Source organism: Rutilus rutilus (genome assembly GCF_951802725.1).
Source record: "Rutilus rutilus genome assembly, chromosome: 21".
In the NCBI taxonomy this organism is placed as follows: Eukaryota; Metazoa; Chordata; class Actinopteri; order Cypriniformes; family Leuciscidae; genus Rutilus; species Rutilus rutilus.
This window is the reverse complement of record NC_140226.1, coordinates 22,124,356-22,146,594: the sequence shown is the minus strand read 5'-3', so window position 1 is coordinate 22,146,594 and position 22,239 is coordinate 22,124,356. Positions and strand designations below refer to the sequence as shown.

The following is a 22,239-nucleotide window of genomic DNA, read 5'->3' as shown; positions in this document are numbered from 1 at the left end:
AAGAATTAGGCAGCAAAATTGCTCCCTGTGTGACATGGCCATCAATGTATGTGTGTTTGTGTCTGAGAATATGAAAGAAATGTCAAACAAGACCATCTAAACGTCAAGCTACATTATGTACGCTGGTGGAAACACTTCTCTTAAACTTCTCAAACGCACAACACAAGCTAAAAAGATCCTACTCTACTACTAGAGCATGGCCTGTGGCATTCCGGCACCATTCCCAGCTCCCTACAGGGGACTAATACTGGAAAAACTACCATTGCTGAACTAGCTTATGACAGGGAGTCCTTATTTACTCCCAAACATCATGTTTTCACCAGGAGTAAACCTTCTCACTTATAGATTTCATCAGTCACTGTAACTGTCAATCACCCGTCACTATAGCAACAGTCAATCACTGTGCTTGAAGGATGGGTAACATCTAGAGTTGTCAAAGTACCGACTTCAGTACTGAAAATTAATGGCCAATCAGAGGTGTTTTTAAGAATCTGTTCAACAGCGCTCAAAATGCTAGAGGGAAATGCTGGTATCGTCACAATTTTTAAATTTCAGTACCAACTTGGTACCGAAGTCAGTACTTTTGACAACTCTAGTAACATCATTTGACAGAAAAAATTACAAATTAAGTGAGACTCACATCCGGGTACTCTTTAACCGGTACAAAGAGTTTCTCCTGCAGATGTACGATGGGTCCCACTGGCTCTGGTAACTCCAGTGGGTGCTTGTCCACCAGACCGTTCACTGTGTCGTTATACATGTCTTTCCTCACTCTGGTTATCTCTGCAGGTAGACAAAAAAAGACAAACAGATCAGAAACGGCTGATTGAGAGGGGGGGGGGGGGACAAAAAGGCATGAAATGCAACACTCCCTTCATTAACATGAGATTCCAGCGCATATCCCCCTAAATTCAGTTGCCAAATTGCATGGAAAAATTAACAAATTTTTAATTTCACAGTAACAGGAATTTACATGCACATATTGAGATCTTTTAAACAGAGACTCTTTCAAAGCTGCCAGCCTCAGATGAGGTTAAACTGCTGCTGCCAAAACATGATTAAGCTCAGGATGTCCATTCCTGTCACGCACACACACACTCCCCTCATGATCATTCCCTTCATCACACACACAGAGGCTGTGTTTTAAAAACTAGTGAGCTAAATGAGCTGATAGTTAGGGTTTGAATTCCAGATGGTGAACCAAACACACCTGCCGGATAGAGAATTAAAAAGCTTAAAAAAAAAAAACAATCTGATACTTGGAAAGGTGATGGAATGATTGTGACCTTTTGAAATGGATTGAGTATCAGGCATGTAAATACAATACTAGGTTTAGTCATGGTTGTTCAAAACCGTAAAATGAACCGTGTGCTATATTCCTAGCGTTTTGAAGTTATATAATAGCCTTGATTGATGAGCATGCAGGAATTCAAGTCTGCTGCTCTCAAATGTCATTCACCACTCTGCAGGTCAAAAGTTTGGGGTCAGTAAGATTTTTTTTTTTTTCTAAAATACAGTAATATTGTAAAATATAATCATTTAAAATAACCGTTTTCTATTTGTAATTTAATTCTTCAGTCACCAGCGTCCCATGATCCTTCAAAGATTATTCTAATATGTTGATTTGGTGCTCAAGAAACATTTCTTATTAACAATAACGCTGAAAACAGTTGTGCTGCTGAATATTTGTTTGTGGAAACAGTGATACATTTTTTAGGATTCAGGACAGGTTTGAAAGATCAGCATTTATTTGAAATATAATTTTGTTGTAAACATGTAAAAGTCTCTGTCACTTTTGATCAATGTAATGCATCCTTGCTGAATAAAAGTTAACTTCTCTCAAAAGAAAAGAAAATTAGCATTTGGTCACAACTAGGGTAGACAATTGAATCGCATTACAATTGAAATTATTAAAATGGCAAAAGTCTCAAATATATATAGGCCTAGTCTTCTGTATGTGCTGCAATTAGTTATGTTTGTTACAACACATACTTCAGCACTGACACATGTAGTCAGCTGTCTCAAAGCAATATCATGAAAAAAAAGTGGGATCACAGCATCAATAGCGCTTACACACACTCTGACAAGATTGTTCAACAGCTAGGAAAGTGTTAGATCCATAAAATCAAACAAAAATCCAGCAAATTGGATTTTATAAAAAAAAAAAAAAACTAGAAACTCACTGAAATTCTCATTGGTTGATGGTCTACCTAAGAGCGTGTTAAAAGTTTGTCACATATCTACTGATGCAAAGCCTTGCATTTTTACCTCTATGGCAGTCCTTATTGAATTCAATGGATTTGCAGCATTCTCTGATAAAGTGCAAACGAGTGTGTGTAGGTGCCTTGAAGGTGACTGCAGAACTGACTTGAGGAGGCCTATAACACTGAAACTGCATGTGTTTGCACGTTTCATGGGGCCCCAGAATCCTGGAAGGGGGTTGAAGGGTGACGCAACACCCAGATCAGAACAACAGCAGCTCTTGGGCCATGTAAGGGTGAAACCTTTAACACAACGGATCTTGTCTCACACATGCAATGAGTCCCAGAGGAGGTGACACAATCGCTGCAAGTATATTAGTCACATTTACAGAATTCAATCCATCTTTCTCTCTCGACCCGAGAGCAACCTCATATTCCTCCACCCTTCTCTTTTTCCATCCCTCAGTCTCACCCTGTGCCTCTCCCTCCACCTTTCTCACACTAGAGAAGGAAGGATTTATCTCTGGTTCTCTGAAGTAAAAGTGCTGCATGTCTGCATGTTTAATATTCTTGGACTGCAAGAGAGTAGGTTAGAGTAAAAGCAGGAATTAAAAAATTTAAATATCCTCGACTGAACTAGAAATGTGTCATGAACAAGAACATGTTCATTTAAATCTTCTCCCAGGCTCACACAGTATACCCCCCTGACCATGGGACCTTTCAATATACATCAGAAATAAACACAGTGTAAATGATAATCTACAGTGGACATTACTTCATTTGCAACATTTTATTTTTGCCAGTCTTCGTCTCAGACATACACACACACACTTCAAACCTCATCTAAAAGCACTCTTTTAGTGTGCACTTAAAAAAAAGCCAATGAAAAATAGAAACTAAAGTGTTTCTTTCCTTTGGCTGAACGAGCGAGGCACACTGAAATGCCACATTACCATAAAGTAGCAGCAAGAGAGCAAGCGAGCGATAGAGCACATGCCATTAACAGGCACAAACTCTGAGGTGAGTCCTAATTTCAACGTCCAGGACGCTGGTAGCCTAATGGTTAAGTACCTTGTTTGCCAGCACAAAGGTCGCAGTTTAAACTCCACTAAGGGGTAGGAATGTGGAGAAGTGGTGAGATCAGATCCGGGTCTATTAAGCAGGACACTGAGCCCCACAATCGCTCAGTGTTCAGGCTGCTGGTCTGGGGGTGCAACAGTTTACTTATTTGATTATTACTTTACTCATTTATTTGTTTATTTTAGTGGTCCAACGGATCACAAAACTTCGTTTTTGAGCAAACTAAACATAACACTGCTTTTTTTTTATTAAACAGTGGTTTACTGAACAAATTGTGTCTGTCTTTATATTAATTCAGTTATAATATAAAGTTAAAGGATTAAAATAATTATCTCTGCAAATGCTGTAAAACTACATAGGGAGCCAAACAGAGCCCAAACTATCAGCCTAAATTCAGTTTCTATTCATTTTTAGATATAATAATCAACACTCAAATATCAAATTGTATGCAAACTGCACACAAGCACATTCAAAGGCATTAATTGTTTGAATTTCGTGATAAAATTGACAATTTGAGTTTCAGTTTGGTTTGAATATCGTTACAGCCTTAAAAATAACACTATAGTGTTCACTATATAAATTTATTATAAATGAATCTGTTAAAGCTGATGATTTGTTGTTTGATTAACATTGACAACCAACAGCAGGTATTTATAGGCTGCTGTCACTTTAAGACCTATTGCACAGATCCAATTTAATGATACACATCCGATTTCTTTCTCAACTGTTTAACGTTCACTTAAGACATAACCGACTGTTTACAAGAATATTTTCCGAGATGGGGATTTTGACAATATTGTGTGCATGTCAAGGAGACGCGAAAGAGGAATCAATTTAGAGTCTTCGGAATCTAAAACGCACCTCTGTATGTGTGCGGCTGTGTGGTGATGAAGAAAAATGTCACGTCGCATACAAATATTTCAACCAAAAGGCGAGCCTGTGGATATCACACATGCAATTTACAAACTTTGCATTAGAGTTATGCCGTTGAAGGAGTCTCAAACCAGTCAATTATTCACCGAAAGTGAAAGCAAAAACTGACTGAGCTTTTAGCATCTAACTAATAATTCTCTCAGAGACAAGAGCTGAATTTACCTCAATGCTGATAACGGTATATCAATTATCTTAATTTATTGGCTTAATATTTCTCTTGTGAGAATGATAGTGATTACATGATCGTGAAAAAATGAGAATCCCTATTTCTTGTTAAACTAACTGTGTTTGAAGCTGCTTTTGATTTTCATTGATGACTGATTTTTATGCTGTGTTATATTAAGCCTATATCATTTTAGTAATATTATTAATATTAAGAATAATTTGTAATTATATTGTTTTGTAAATGTGCTATAGAAACAAAATGCTGACGAACAACAATGCAGTTTTTGCCTTGGCTCAAAAAACAAACAAAAAAAAAACGAAGAATGGTGACAATTTATGAATAGATCATCTTGCCATAACAAGAACAAAAACAAAAGAGAACATTCAGAGAACATTCGCTGAACAAAAAGAACAAAAGAGAACATTCGCTGATCTAACACTGCACAATATTAGAAAGCAAGGAGGAGAGACAGGCTTTAAAAAAACAAAACAATCCTTGTCAAAACTGGTGAGAAGGTAAACAATGTTAAACATTCCGAGACCATAAAAATGGAGGAATATCAGAACAGGCTATTCTCTTTTTCTCTCCTCTCTCCAGCCCTTTTCACTGGCAATCCATCCATCAAAAGAACATTGAACATTCTGTCACCATTTACTCAACCTCATGTCATTTCAAACTACTTTCTCCAGATGAACAAGATATTTTGAAAAATAAATAAATTATATATACACACACATTATATAACTGACAAAAACAATTTACATTTCCACCTTTCTTTATAGTGTAATAATGTTGCTGTTTGAGTATGAAAAATGTCAAATCACAAAGTCCACTCCAAAAGGGAGTTATCAGTAAGCACTTTCTGAACTCCCCGAAATGAGTTTTCTTCTAGGAATGTAAACGTCACAATATTCCTCATTTAAATAATTTAAGTGTTTTTTGAACATTCAAACATTAAAACCTATTCTAGTAGACCCCAAAAACAAATTCAAGACTTTGTAAAAGGGCATAATATGGACTCTCTAATATTCCCTGCATTATGAAGAAAGGGAGAATGAAGCAGAGCGAACAGCAAGAGTTTAAAGAAACGGTGAGTTCACTGGAACTTTAGTAGATGCTATACAAAAGGATGGTGAGCACTCAAAGCTCTTTAAGATTAAAATAAAAGAGAGGTGCTTGAGATGAAAGTCTGCTGATGTACAAGTTTTTCCACTTTGAAGCAATGCACTTTAGCTATCATAAAGCACAGCTAGCCTCTGCAGCCACAAGATTCCTGCTTAATGCATTTGCAGCTTTATTCAACCTGCAAACGACTATCTCAACAGACAACAATATAGTTCTGCACTTAAAACTTTCAGACAGTGAAACAAGAGGATTCTTTTGGGGGGGGGGGGGGGGGGGGGGGGAACAGTATGCTCGAGATAGGGCCTTCAGTCTTATCAAATATCCACACCTTTTTTTAAGTGTAAAATCCTTTGCAATTCAGTATATTTCACTGCTGACGGCCAGCAACTAAAACTTCTTTCAGAAATGTTTGCTTCATGCATGAATTCTGTGAACTCAGCACTGCATTTCATGTTTTGGAGAGGAGAATATTTTCCCGCAGCATTAATATGGCTCTCCCGGAGAAATACGCTGTGGAGTTTAAACGAGAGGCAACAGCTTGTCAAAAATCAGGTGATGGGAGCTTGTTTGCACACGTACAACATGCAAGAGATTCTCAATTTCCTTGAAGCAAATCCAAGTTTCCCATGTCATAAATAAAGAATTAAACACTTGATAGGGCAAAAACATCATTAAGGAAATATGATATACAAAGCAATTTGGACAGTGAATAAAAACATAAAATATATAAGAATAATTATATAATAAAAATATAGTATATAAACAACAAGGTTCTGTATGTATGTGTCCATTCCTACGATGAAATAACTGGAGAGAGAAAAAAAACATGATAGAATCGAGTAATATTCATTATAATCTTAGCAGGGGCAAGAGAAGTAGTATATAAAAAGTAAACTACTAATCAAATATTACCAGCATTGACTGGTCTCGGGGTAATAAACAGATTTTTTTTTGGGGGGGGGGGGTTGTTTTATTGCAGCTTCGTTCCTTTAAATGACTAGAGGCCTAAAGTAAAAACTACTCAGAGAATCACATTTTCACAGAGACTGTCCTCGTAAATATTAGAGCTGAGTTTCATAAATAAACATTCATTATTTTGGGCAGTGCCTCAGCTCCCTGTCAGGAGACAAAAAAGAAAACAGGAATTTAGCTTCTGAGAAAGAGGAGGGGAGAGGGGAGAGGTGAAAAAGTCAAACAGAGAATAAAAATAAATATCTCTCATTCAGAGCTTACATGGTTGGTGCCACCAAGCACCAAGTCAAATGTAATCAATGAGCAGAGACCAAACTACAACACTCCCACTGAATCCTACAAAACTTATTGAAATGAATTTAACAATTCAGGTTCCAGTTCCACTAAGATTTATTTCATATTTTTCACTGATTCAAATCAATAACTCATGAGTTTGACAATGATTGCAATAAATCTTAGAGACAATTAATTTAAAAAAAATGGAAATTCTGTCATATTCTGCCCTCATGTCGTACCAAACCTGCATGACTGCATTTTCTTCTTCTGTGAAACACAAAAGTAGATATTTTGAAAAATGTTGGTAAAGTTTTGGTTGCCTTTGACTTCAATTGTACGAACAAAAAAAACCCCTGAGATTTCAAAAAATATTGTTTTACATTAACCAGAAGAAAGATAGTAATACAGACTTTGAATGACATGAGGTTGTTGAGTAAATGATAACAGTATTTTCATTTTTGGGTGAACTCTCCCTTTAAGTTTTTATATTAGATGTTTAAGTGAACCGAACATCATAATCAGTTAGGTGTAGGGATGTGCATGAATATTCGAATTTTCGAATATTCGATCTGTAATTATTATTCGAAAAATAAAATACTATTCGAATTTATGAAGCCGTAAATACTTTGCGGGTCGTAAATGCAGTGAATCCCTGATAAATCCCAAGCACTAACTCGCAGTTATAATTAAATGCACTGGGTGGCACTGTGGCGCATGTTTAACAAGTTGTTTGTATTTTATCATAATGTCGTCGTCTGCCTCGCGAATTACTAGTCGAAAATGAGGTTACTAAATGATTTTACAAAATGGAATTACTTTTGATCAAATTAATTAATTAATCTGGAGTTATAATATCATCACCACAATGAGAAATCACATGAAATCCAAACAGCAGTCGACTGAGGAAAGACAGCTGTCTATCACTGCATCACGACTGCAGGTAAGCGCAGCTGTAGTGCGAGTGATCCGAGATGATAATTTATCTAATAGTAAAATGATTGTGAGGTATATTCTTCCTTTAAGTTTTCTTTGAGAGAGAGGTTTAAGAACAGAAAACGCAAGGTGCTGTTAGAAACTTAGAACTAGAACACCGTTATCTTTGTTTCTCTGAAACGTCTGTCAGCGCAGCGCGTTTTCTCACTCGAGCATAAATTGCTCGCGGCGTCCCTCCATGTGGATATTATTGTTTTTCTCAACATAAACGTGAAACAATATAAACACGATAATCATATGCTGACTCGAGTGTATGTGTACGTTCTGTACAATAACTGGCGCAATCTGCTACTCTGCTTTATTAGGCGTTTTTTTTCCGTTCGCGCTGCTTGAGCTTATATCCTTTTGTTCTTATTTATTTATTTTTTTTACACATAGGCCTACTGTTTAATGTTTTCAATTAAAAGAAAACTTTAACACATGCTGTAAGCTTGTTGTGTATATTGCCTAATCGTAAGCTTCTTCAGAAATGGTGACAAAACGTAAAAAAAAAAAATACCTTAAAAAATAACGTATTTTTCGTTAAACGTCATTTAAATAAACGAATATTCGAATATTCGAATTTTATGAGCCCGAATATTCGAATGCAATATTTTTGAAAAATGCCCATCCCTAGTTAGGTGCAGAGTTTTTTTTGTTTTTTATACTGAATAAGATCCAGTTCTAAATTCCCAATCCTAATGTGACCCTTGCAGCCAGTGCCCGATTTGGAACTGTGCAGGGTAATGTCTGCAACGTGTCACGTTGTAATTGTTCAGCTCAATTCAGTGGAAATGAAGGTCGATTCTGAGAGATCCCCTGGATGAGCACCAGCATCAGTTCAGTGTAAAAGCCAGGGTAAGTAAAGGCGGTGGTGGGGGCTCTCAAATAAGCACACATTTACTGAACACTATACAATGCATAAGAGGCTGGTTAGTAAAGTTTAAACACACACAATTCATTAAGTAAAAGACCCTTAAACACTAAGATTCAAAAGCAGACACTACAAAACTCAAGTCCCACAGTCACAATTTGATGTGGAAATTGAGCCCTTCAGTTTAGGCCAGATATTGCATGGAAACAGAGATGGATCCAAGTGTGTCTGCCGTCCTCACCAGCCATGAGGAAACACATCAACTGTATTAGAAACTGCAACACGTCATCAGATGGAGAGGAAGGAAGGAAAAAATTCATTCCATAGGCAGAAGATAATTTCAGAGAGCACCAACATGTCCAACAACCAACAGGTCACAAAGTGTAGAGATCCCTGCCAACAAAAACAGGTGTTTCTCAGTTATATTATATCAGAAAGGCTGAGGATTAAAAGATTAGAATGCTGGACATTTGTACTAGAATGAACCTGATCCCTGACCAACACACACTCCGATCTCTCTATCTTCTCCCTGCGCATTCCCAGATTGTCCTGCTGCAGTCCGGGTTTCCGCAGAGCCATTATGAGGAGCTAAATTTAGCAGGGAGGCTTGTCACACTTGATGATATGGTGCAGGGTTATAGAGTAGAGCTGTTAGGGAGGGGGTGGGTTTGGGTTATCATTCAGGACGAGAGCACAACAGTTACTGCGGTGGTTTAATGGCTGCCCAGCAGGGCGCAGGGTCTAACCACAGCCTGTAGATTACTCTTATACCCAACCCACATGCTATACAGGGAATCCAACAGCGTCAAGAAGCCTCTGGGTCACAAGAAGAGGCTGGTTACAGCTGGTCTGTTCAGAGGCAGGTGAGTTTGGGACACTGGGGAACAAAAGAACTGACACAGCGCAGCCGATCCAGCCAAATACACATGAATGCACAAGTGTTTCCTGTATCGCTACTCAGCCACAGTGCTGCTATTAAAATCACCACAGCAAAAAAATTATTTTGAGAATTGAGTTTCAAGTCTAAACCGAATGCGATTAAATAGACTGAATGAATATCATGAAATAACACCTAAAATATAAATAAACAACACGCCTATCTATTGCATTATGTTTAGTGGATGCAGCATGACCAACAAGTATTCACAGTGAACACTGCAGTCTGATTTATGAACAAATAACTCTTATGGGTTTGTTTGAAGCTGTAAAAAAAATAACTCTGTGCTCTCCAGGGCTTTTCAGCAATGTCAAAATAACTCAAATTCCAAATAACGGCAAATATATATGGCAAGTATATATTGGTCGACCAACACAAAATAGTATTGTTTTGTTTAGCATGTAGTTGAGAATAAACATGCAGGACGTGTAAAAACAGTAGGGAACCTTGATGCAGGAGAACGCAATTTCAACAAAATCGACAACCAACCTACTAAATTACAACAACTTTACTATCCAAGAACTGCAAGTAAACCTCAGCCAACAGACAAACCAAGACACTTTAATCTCTCTCTCTCGCACACACACATAGGCAGAGCAGATGTTTCTGGAATTAAACAGGTTGCAGTAGTGAAATAAGAAAAACTGATTATACTATTTACAAATTTACAGACAATTCACTCCATTTGCCATATGACTTGTTGACTGTACTCCATCTGTGCGCGCACACACCCCCCAACACATGCATAACCAAACAACGGCGCTTCAGTAGGATGTGGATCGGAGGAATAACAGGAAGTAAATGGAGGATTCTGAACTTGCGCAGAAAGGAAAAGCCATCAATGTTTTAACAGACCATCAACAGTGTGCGCAAGACTTCCTGAGAGTGTGTGACTACTCAGAAAAGAGGATCCTGTGACATCTGTATGAGATGCATACCATCTCGGATCAGCTACAGGTTACATGTGAAACATTTACTCAAATTTTTTTCTTTTGTTTTTTGCAGATGATCAAGTTGGGCATTAATTATCTATACATTTTTCAAGAATGCTTTCACTGGCCACACACACACAGAGAGAGAGAGAGAAAACGCAGTAAACTTGCTGAACAATGACAGGAAGAACTGAATGCTGAAGCAGGAAGGAAGGAACCAGTCAGTAAATGTGCTAAGAGCAGATAACTAAACACCTCCTTCCTCCTGGACAGGACACCCGCCCTACCCTCCTGAAACATGGTAACAAACTTGCTTAGTACGACAAACCAAAAACAAACAAGAACAAACTGAACATCTTTGTTCCCTTCTCCATTTAAAACCAAACTTATTCAAATCCTCTCTTTAAAATAACTTGCTGTGGTGTAAAAAACACCAATATCAGCACTAATCACCAGTGGTGTGAAGGAGGGCAGAACTGATCTGATTCTGTGGTTTCGTCTCTGATGTGAGTGGACAAAAGCTAGCACTGGCGAAAACCGCCGGCTTGTGCGTCTGCATTAAACTACTCTTCCTTTTCATCATCTTCTTTTTTCCTGTCCTCTATTAGTACGAGATGGAGTGGCAGAGCTGCATTCCTCTGCTTTTAATTAGCAGGAAATGAGGGCAGCCAATGACAAGGACCATTTACACCAGTGAACGAGGGAGAAGAGAGAGTGAGTGAGATCTCAAGGTGCTAGTTTTACTATGTAACCGATCTCATAAGAGATGCCTGGGGACACAGGATGGCAGACAACACGAAGTGCCATCCTTCACGGGAGTAGTAATGACAGCAAAGCACTCTGGTTAACAGCACCACAACAACAGAAGCTTCCAGACAAGCCTGAGCACAACCGTGTACGACAGGAAGGAGACTGTCTGCCAGTCTTGAAGACATGTTACTTATGTTAAATCATATGTTAAGTGATAGAGGACTATATTATATAACTTATTTCTCACTCCGTCACTCTTGTGGTTCATTTTAATATTTAGGTATCCTGGGCCACCCATATCACAAGACGAAACCTGTAATAAGAGCGATACGGTATATTTATCAAGAAGCTTTCCAGTCATGCAGTGCAGATCAGCAGATGAGATGTGTAAAACCAGTTCATTGGCATTCTGAAGTGAAACTCTGCTTCAAAATCCAAGGACCAATCAGAAAGCAGAGCTACCTGGAGGTTCAGTCATTAAAATTAGGTTGCCTACGGCAACTAGGGTAAAACAAATATTTGCAGAAATTCTATGCATGTGTGGGAGAGGGAGTGAGGGGAAATGTGAACTGATTAAAACTCCAGCTTTAGATGGACAACAGTAAGATGTGATTCTGCTCTTCACACACATTCATATATGTGGAAAAAAAAAATGAAGCGCACAAGAAAAAATTTTTTTAAAATAGATTCACAATGTCATGACCCAACAGCTGTCACAATGAGTTTTGTCCACCACAATCTTTCAGCTGATGGTCTTAAGGACAGGACCTGAAAGATGCAGAGAGAATGGAAAGAAAGTTTAACATAGTAAAGCAGCGTCCGCATGGGACTCTAGACTAATGCAAACAGACAGACTCTCTTATAGACTTTATATGTGAGCAACAGTCTTTAGTTAAAGAGAGGAGATGCAGGCCTCTGGCAAAGAAAGAGAGAAAAGGAGGGAGAAACAGAAAAGACACCTGGTAGAGATCTGTCTGTGATGCATAGGAATTGCGACTAAGCCAAAATATTCTACGCAACTCTAGACCCAAAAATGGGTTGCATGGTTGTTTATGATAGAGTTGTGGACAGAAGTGAAAACATTGCTAAATGAAAATAATTAAAATGCAACTAACCACATGATGCTAAAGTAAAATACATGCAGGTAACTTAAATTGGAGTTACCTTGTTGACCCGAATTGGTGACAAGTGGCTCAACCATAAGTTTATCAAGTGACGAGAATACTTTTTGTGAGCAAAAAAACAACAATAATATAACTATTCATTTTCTTCTGCGTGGGCCTCTGATGTGAGTTCACATAGTGTAACTGTGTTGGACATCAGCACGTAGGCTCACTATTGGCCGACGCTGGTCATGTGTGTGATGCTGGCTGCAGTTACACTACGTGAACTCACTCAGAGGCCCACACAGAAAAAAATGATAGTTAAATAATCTTTTTTTTCTTTTTTTCTTTTGCACAAAGTATTCTCGTCGTTAGATAAATTTATGGTTGAGCCACTGTAGTCACTTGGACTATTTTAAACATTGTCTTTTCTAACTTTCTGGGCTGGCAAGTTTCGATCCCATAGAAGCCTTTGGAGGAGTGATCCAGCTCTCAGATTTAATAAAAAATATCTTAATTTGTGTTCCGAAGATGAACGAAAGTCTTACGGGGTTGGAATGACATGACGGTGAGTAATTACTGACAGAACTTTCATTTTTGGATGAACTAACCCTTTCATCAAAAATGATCACATATCCAACCAGACTGCAAATTCATCTGTTACTTTGTAGAAGCTAGGCAAATTATGTGGATGCCAACATGGACATGTCCATCATCCTCAAACCATAAACAAAATTACACATTAAGGTTGTTTATAAAAAATAAAAAGGGCAAATCAGACTAGCCTACATCAAATAGATATTAACAAATCACACTTCTGCTGTTTTGCATCAATTTATAAAATGTTATGTTTTTCAAAGTGTTGGCTCAATGGCCCCATGTAAACTACTGTTCAAACGTTTGGGTCGTTACTTTTTTTGTTTTTGAAAGAAGCTTCTTATGCTTAACGAGGCTACATTTATTTGATCAAAAAATATATATTTTCAGCAGCCATTACTTCAGTCTTCAGTACCACATGATCCTTCAGAAATATTCTAATATTCTAAAAATGTTGCTTTGGTGCTCCTGAAACATTTATTATTATGATCAATATCAATGTTGAAAACTCTGGTTAATATTTTTGTGGAAACCGTAACATTTCTTTACTACAAATTTCTGATGGATAGAAAGTTCAAAGGAACAGCATTTATTTGAAGCAGAAATCTCTCTTTACATTGTAAATGTCACTTTCTTTACATTAGTCACTTTTGATCAAAATGATGCATCCAAGCATTTCTTTAAAATAAATTTTGGAATGATAGTGTACTTCACGGCACTATTAATATTAATCAATTTCATTTTATAGTAATTTTTGTGTCGTTTTCTTACTGTTTTCAGACACTTTACATTCAATCCTGGATTCTGAAGCAAAACCACTTTGCAAGGTTCACCTTTAGGAAACAATCAACAGTTTAAACCAAAGGTTTTCAAACTTTTTAATGCCAAGGACATACAAATATCGACCACATTGTGAGGGATTTCTTTCCTAAATATCAAGGCAGCCACATATTTTTACGTAGACAGACCCATTTACATTGTATAAAAAGAGCGAATGTTAATTTAAATTCTCAAATCAAATGTATTTTATAGAACTCTTCATGATATAATTCTGGAACTTTTTTTTTTTTGTCTGAAAACCCCAACAACAACAGTTTAAAGAGAATCTTGCACAGTTAGTTGGCTAAACTGTAGCAGTGTTTATTGTTAGCTAGTAAAGCTACCCGTCTGTGCTATAGGTCTGTGGTCTGTTAACTACATCAGGATGGCTAAGAATGCAACTGTCTGTATACACGTGTAGAAAGCGTTTATGGCTTCCTTTTACTGCAACAGGCTTATCTAAACCACTTCAATCATAAAGCCAAATTCATTTATGATCTCGATCAATGCTTTGTGTGGCTACTGTTGTGAGGTTTTCTGAACGTTTAAAGAGTGAAAGAATGCAATGCCTCACACAATCAGCATTGTGCTGGTCACACCGGGTGCAAAAACGGCTCAAACAGGAAACTGTAACCGAGGTCACATCCCGTATGCCAAAGCAGTGATGTCATGTGTGTATGAGAGGGTTATGTTGAACGCATAATGCTTCATTGTTCGACTGCAGACGTGTCTGTGAGCCCACCCCGCTCCATGCAGGCTGACCTCATTCACAACATACCATTTGTCTTTCCATGTCTCTTTCTCGCTATTTTCTGCCACCCGGTTCTGTTCGACCCTGCCATCGCTCTCTCTGTGCACACAATCAATCTGTTGACCCCACTAGCATGCTAAACCTTCTCACAAAGTGCAGTCATGACATGGTCTTTTTTTTTTTTTACACATTTAAGAGCTAATTGAGCACAAATGCAGCAGTGTAACGAGGAGCTAGCAGAAAAAGACAAAGCTTTGTGCAGCACGAGGGGACGACAGTGGCTTCTCTGTTGCGTTTGACAGCGGGATTGATGGAGGCAGATATAACATCCACAGTGAAACAGAAATCTCCCTCACACACACAGTTGGCTGTAGTGGAATGTTAAAATTACAACAGGTGACTAAGCTTCAGTGAATGCTTTCAGTTTAGCCTTTAGAACACACACACACACACAGACAGACAAAACTACAAAAGCTTACACAAACACACACACAAGTAGAGTCATCTGCCCAGAGTAAAACAGCTGTTTGTGTTTGTTAAGTACTTTATAAATAGTCAATGGTTTGTTCTAGAATGTTGGTCTTGGTTTCACAATGTCAACCGGATTTTCAGAACAAACAAAAGCTGAAGAATTAGGAATTTCCCGTGCAGTGATTTTAAGTGTCTCAACATCGCGATACGATTGCCTTTTTTTATTTATTCTTTTACTTTAGGCTTTTAATCACATATAAACATTCATGTTTGTTTGACGTGCGAGAGCCAAATGGGTTCATTCTCGTGTTATGCAGCACGTTTGAGCTTTCGCAAGAACCAATGAGGTTTGTTCTCGCTCGTCAAGCAGGTTCGGTTGAGCTTCTGTATGTTTGCTGATGAAAGATTATATGTCAACAGAAACTTAAATTTAATCTGTTCATCATATAAAGCGATCGTGTCTCTTCAGAAAATTTGGACAAAACCGCTCAATTTATGTTTTTATAAACTTTTTGAAGCATCAAAGTCGTAGTTGCGTAGCTGTCAATGGAGAGTACAGAACTGGCTCATATTTCATTAAAAGTATCTTCATTTGTGTTCTGAAGATGAACGAAAGTCGTGCAGACTTTTTTGGGTGAACTAATTCTTTAAACAAAGAGCTAAATAAAATAAAAGAGCTAAATAAACGGGCCAGAAAAAAAAAGAAAAGTAGACATGGGATACTAATACATAACTATTGCAACAAACGAGGACATAATCAGTAACCAATGAAACTGCAGCTAAACAGAGCGGAGAAACAGGGACTAAAGGAAACAGAACAAAATGTCAAAATAAGGGGCCACATAACAGAAAAATAAGCTTCTTGGGCTATTGTTGCATGTATAACAGTTAGTTCCGATCCTCGTAAAGGACAATAGTATCCAGCATCAGCACTGCTTGTCCCTGCGTGTTCTAGACAGGCTCTCAGTCAGTGCAGGTTACACTGTTATGCCACTAGGTGGCGGCAAAGGACTGTCTTTGAGTGAGTCATTAAACCGTTCATTCAATATGTTCAAAAACGCAGATTCATTCTTTAATAAAAACAAGGTGTTGAAATTATTCTAACTTTGAGCTCCACATTAACAAGGCTCAACCGACCAGCAATGCATTGCCGGGTAACGCTGGAGGCTATGTTTCACTGCATTGAGACCATTCCATTGATTCAATGCATTGACCAGCGCTGACGCTATTCATAGGAAATACCCTTAAACGTTAAAAGAATGCTACGACAAAGATCGCTTTCCTCTTTGGACATGGCAATTGGCAAACGTATTTTTTTTTCACGAATATATTCTTGACCTGAAGGACAGGCGGCAGGTAATTGCGCACGATCAGTTGATCGCTCATCACTAAATCTCTCTCTCTCTCTCTGTGTTTACTATGCTTGTTTAGTACAAATCTACAGAGCCTCTGTACAAAATTACACAGAATCTTAAGTTAAAAAGAGCCAAAAAAGAAACTATTACATTCTTCACTATTGTTATCATTATCAACTTGTTAAACATTCAATACGCATGTATGAAGTGTAAAACAAGAAGGGTTGAGCCTCATGAAAAAAATAAAAATATTGGCGGTTGGCTTGTCAGTATCAGGTGTTCTGGAATGCTACTGCGTGTTCAGAGGAATTATGCGGTCCTAACCTTGCACAACAAGATTCCAACGGCAAGCAGTTTGTCCGTCCGCAATGAACCCGAATATGCTGTGAGACGAGACACAATCACACTTGCAATGCACTGTGTAAAACATTCAAATTTTATGACTGCAGAGATAATGTATACACTGTTTAAAAGTTGGGGGTCAGTATTTATAAAAAAATTTGTTGTTGAAATAAATGAATACTAAATCGATCAAAGGTGAGAGAGAGAAATGTTCTATTAGCAAGTGAGAATTGTGTCAAAAATGCAACAACAGATGATGTTCTGAACAGAATCAGTCTGACATCATTTACTGTAGAAAAGACACAGACAAATAACCCACTTATATCACAATGACATCTGTGCTCTCCCACGAGGCCTGGTGCATGGTACGCTCTGATTGGCCCTCTATCAGGCAACACTCAAAACAGACAGAAACACATAGGTTTGAAGACACCCATTTCTGCAGTGAAAAAAACCCTGCAGTGTAGCCTATCTGCTGCTGAGAGCGAATCGGAGGTGAAGAGTTGAAATCGCAGGGTGAGACAGTCAAACAGAACCACCTCCGGCCGAGGCCACGGTCCATGTGGATCAATTCAAGGACCATTTTCCGGCCCAAACAAAATAAGAGTGATCATAATTATGCCTAATTAAAGCATTTAAGGAAACCGAACAAACATTAGATGGATTCAATTGCTTAATAAATGTGTAGATGAGCACAAAGGAATACTGCTGTCTGCTTTAGCCAAACAATTCCTCTGTTGCTCAATTAGGGAGAGTGAGAACTCAAGGAAAACGCAACACGGTGTCGCCAAGCTGCTGGTTTTAAAACAGAAAAACAGCAGAGAAATGGCATGAAAGAGGAGTGTGAAGGGGTGTGGAGATATTTCAGGCAGTTGTGGAATGTAAAAGGGTGGAGCCCTTCCCCCATTCCGGAGTGAGAGGATAAACACCAACCGCTCCTGGATAGATTCTCCAGACCACATTAGAACTACTCACAGTTAAACTACAGACACACACACATTGCCTCGTGCTATAAAATCATGACTTTTAGTTGAGAAACTACTGTTTTTGGTTCTTATGAAAAGGACTCCTCCCCTTCCAAAAACACTGAATCAGCCTCTTCCTGTGCAAGCTGGCCCATGAAAGCCCTGCTGTTCTCCTACAGGGAGCACATGAGCATGAGTGTAACTAGGAATTTAGTCACCGTGTCTGAAACATTGCATCAGTTTTAGCCTATCAGGATCCCAGCTACAGTGGCAAGAAGAGAAGTGAAGACGAGAGCGAAAATGTTGCAGCTGTACCATCTAAATAAATTCTTCACTGTATGGAAAAGTTGTTGAAGGGTGTGTGCCAGTGGCTATGCGGCGTCAGGCGGACAGCGGTACTGGCAGGGCAGAGTCTGATAAGAAACCCCTGCACTCGTAAGAGAGACCCCCTGATAACAGGGCACAGCCTGACGCACACAGACATGACTTTATCAGGGGCCACACAAGGGCCGAGTCAGGGGCCAGTCCACACACACACACACACCGCCACTGGGGGGGGGGGGGGGGGGGGGGGAGAGAAAATGAGCGAGACTCCTCTGTTCCCAACGCTAACCCTGTCAACCTCTTCCTGCTATCCAATTTATCACCGCCCAGCAGGACACAGAAAAATAGAGAGAAACAAAGATAGAGAGAATAAAATTATCTGCACACTCACTCTACTGAACCCCGGCTCGAGCCGAGCACCTGAGCTAATGGATCCAGCTAGCTAATTAAACTAGATGCTGTAAAGGGGTCCCACGGGTCCAACCCTATAAGAATCACTTCCTGTTAACACCTGGAATGACCTCAAACACGCTGCATCTAAATTAGTGTACTTTCAGAATACTGAATCTAAAGAAGAAATTAATTCCTGATCGCTGATGAAGGAAATTTGTTACTTAATTACAGTATACAGCTTATGCACTGACCAATCAGAATCAAGTTTCTTACAGGATTATATTTATTCCAGAGAACTAATTAATATAGCTACACACTACCATTGAAAAGTTTGGGGTCATTAACATTTATTGAGGAAGGATGCATTAAATTGGTCAAAAGTGACAGTAAAGACTAAGATTTCTATTTTAAATGCTGTTCTTTTGAACTTCATATTCATCAAAAAAATCCTTAAATGTATCATGGTTTTAACAAAAATATCAAGCAGCACAACCCTTTTCAACATTGATAATAATAAATGTTTATTGAGCACCAAACCAACCTATTAGAATGATTTCTGAAGGACCATGTGCCTGAAAACTGGAGTAATGATGCTGAAAATAGTTTTGCCTTCACTGGGAAAAAATATATATTTTAAAATATATTCAAATATAAACCAGTTATTTTTAATCAAATCAATACAGGCTTGGTGAGCATAAGAGACTTTTCAAAAACATTCTGATAACCCCAAACTTTTGAACGGTGGTGACCGCATTTCTAAGAGCCACAGAAAACACAAACAACTTCCAGATAGAATCATTTCCTAACAACCTGTGTGAGCTTGAGAAATCAAGCTATTTAACCTTGACTCGTTCCTTCCATGTCTGTGTCCATTTCTGAACACCCATGCACTGAGCTCTGGCACTGGACTCAGCTGCCACTGACTTATCAAAGACAGCTCTAAAAACACCCGCAGGGTCACCTCTGAAGATCACAAGCATTCTGCAAACCTGTCTCTCTCTCGTCAGCCTGACACACACTTGCGCAGTGCAGGGAGAGGGAGGGAGAGCAGTTGTCTTGTGCAGGGAACAGAGAGGGTGACGAGGGAGATGTAAGGGTGTTGGTTTTCCTTTGCCATGACAACAGCTGCAAACACACAATCCATTTGAGTTATGAGCGTTTGTACGCAGCTGTCACGAGAACTCTTACAAGGAGACAACTCCGAGAGCCTTCCCACATTTCACCTCCAAACCCCCTCACATGCCGTCTCTTTCATACAGCAGAAAAGTGTGAAGCTGCAATGAAAACGTTTCAAGTCTGTGCTTTATTTACACATTAAACACTCCACAATAACAACAGCGGTGCTTAATGAAATACCTGAGATACTACCATCTGTCTAACCTTCTCAGATCAGTTTTTTGCTGAAAAACAACAAACCTAGTGCCTTTTTCAACTGATCTGCAGCGTACCTCATTCTGTGATAGCACAGATCTGGAGTGAAACCTGATCCTGCATCAGTCATGATGGAGCACACGGCCCCCCTAAAACTCGTGACAGACCAACACATCAGCCAATTTTTCCATTTTGCGATTATTCACATCAATAACGGTGTCCAGTAAACAGAAGAAATCATTCCGTCTAGCGTCAGCTCCATAATCTACCGCCAGCTTCGCCAATCAATATTGCACATTCAATTTCATCAATTCCAAATGTTTATAAATGTTTATTTAATAAATGCTTAAAATGGCATTATATCACCAGTATCAGCCTTTTAAAACCCCATATCTGTCTGATGTAAAACAGAGGTCAGGAGAGATAGCAGACGCTGTGTGTAGCGGTACACATTTTCCTCCCCACGCATTAAGTCTGAGTATTTACCGTTACAAATACATGACTGGCCCACATCACCCTGAGCTGCTCATTTGCATAGCCAAATCAGTATGCAAATACAGCAGAGATTTTACACCTAGTCCAATCCATGTGTGTCACAGGGGGGGGGGGGGGGGACCGAAGGATGAAGTTGTCCTCTGCGGTTTCAGCATTTTTGAGTGGATTGAGGAGAACAGATTACAGCAAGAGAGGAGCAAAGTTCAGGTAAACAGAGCAGAATGAGAGCAGATACACAAACATGAGGCTGAATCACTGCAGGAGAAACTAACACCTCGCTGTTTGGTGTCAGAGCGCACAGCTCCATGAGAAATCTCTCAAGGAGACACTAAGGGACAAAGCAGAAGACTTCTTAAGAAAACACATCTGTGCCATTTACGTATAGAGACAGAGAGAGAAGAAAAAGTCCTACTGAAGATGTAAAAACTTTTGTAGTTTGATAGCTCACCACTGTCCACATACTAAAACATTACGATGTTAAAGGAACAGTTCACCCAAAAATGAAAATGTCGTTTTCTCACAACCTATAGATTTTCGTCTATGAAACCAAAGACATTTTGAAAAATGTAGGTTTTTTGGTCCATATATAATGGAAGTCAATGGGCTCCAAACCAGTTTGGTCTCCAAAGTTCTTCCAAATATATTCCTGATGAGTAAATTATGAAAGATTTTATTTTTGTGGAATTATACCTTTAAAGCATGTTTACTCGTACAGTAAAAAAAAAAAAAAAAAAGTCAATTTGTATTGAACATTTAAAAAAAATGTATTCTCTGAGGACAAGTCCCGTCGTGGACCTGGCATTAGCTCAAGCAGGAAAAGTTTTAGCGGTGCGACTGAACAAAGGCAAAAATCAAACAACCAATCTGAAGTGTGGTTTCTGGGGTTGTGTCGGTATGTGGAGTTGTGATCAGTCAAAAAACAAACTAGTTTATCCAGTGACGCACAGGGTGATTTTGCAACACGCCGAGAGAATACTAGCGCAAACATAGCTGCTATTGCGGCAGATTTTGCGGCTGCTCGTTCCTCTTTGTTGCAAGGCAAACAGAGCCGCGTGTTTGCCCGTCAATAGAGCAAGCATTTGTGCACTTCATGAAACTAATGCAGACGGATAACGTGTGTGTGTTGGAATTCAAACCTCTCCGCATCCGAACAGAAGGAGATTAAAGCCTGACTATAAACTACATGCTATTCAGACACAAACAGCGCGTGTAAATAAACGTGTGAAGTGAATGAGTGACGATGCAGATACACAAGCTGCAATGAGAGAAACCTGCTGCATATCACTGCCACGGAAAGTGTTTCACCCTCCCAGATTGCATGGTACAAATAAAAAAAGCTTTACAAGCTATGTCAATGTCTAGAATAAACAGTCGTTTATGTTGTGCTATTGACACAGATGTGTCTAGGCATTTAGACATGCTGCACAGTGCCTCTCTCGCTCTCTCCATAGGGCGCATTCATGCAAAACTCATCTGAATGCCTCGGGGGGGAAATCTTAATCTGCAAACAAACAGCTAATTGTTCTGATTAAATCCTTTGTGTTCAGTTCAGATATTAATATTTTAGTATGCCTGGGTAAATAAACACTCACAACATTAATTCGAAAGAATAAACGATAAGTTTATTGTGTGCAGCTAACGTTACCAACTTAGGCTAAGCTCACTCACACCCTAAAATAAGTTAGGAACCGTTCAAACGCCTGGCGATATGTCATTTACAACACGAGACAAACACTTAGAAGAATAAGCTCTTAAAAGATCTTAAAGTTAATAAAGAAGTGAAAATTAGCGAATATGACGACATGTAGAAGTTGTTGATTTAGCAGACTGCTAACAGCGCTAGCGCCCCACACACGAAATGAAGGGGGTGGGGGTACTTTTCAAATTCTAACTGTTAAAAACTGTCCAAAGCCGTTTAAACGTTTACAATTCGACATGAAAAGTAAGTCTACTAAAAAAAAGAAACCCCAACCGTCGGTTTGAGTCTCCTTCGCTGAAGACAAATAGTTTGTGAAGTTGTGAAACACCACATACA

The 22,239-nt window shown here is 38.9% G+C and overlaps 1 protein-coding gene across 4 annotated transcripts in view; it reads right to left on the bottom strand.

The window, feature by feature from the left end:
* qkia (QKI, KH domain containing, RNA binding a) overlaps positions 1–22,239 on the bottom strand; it is a 72,003-nt gene that overhangs the window by 49,326 nt on the left and 438 nt on the right. For all 4 annotated transcript variants that reach the window (XM_084393779.1, XM_084393781.1, XM_084393780.1 and 1 more), the window contains exon 2: positions 641–783. In XM_084393779.1, the coding sequence (XP_084249905.1) occupies positions 641–783 (143 nt within the window). The remainder of the gene's footprint in view (positions 1–640; positions 784–22,239) is intronic.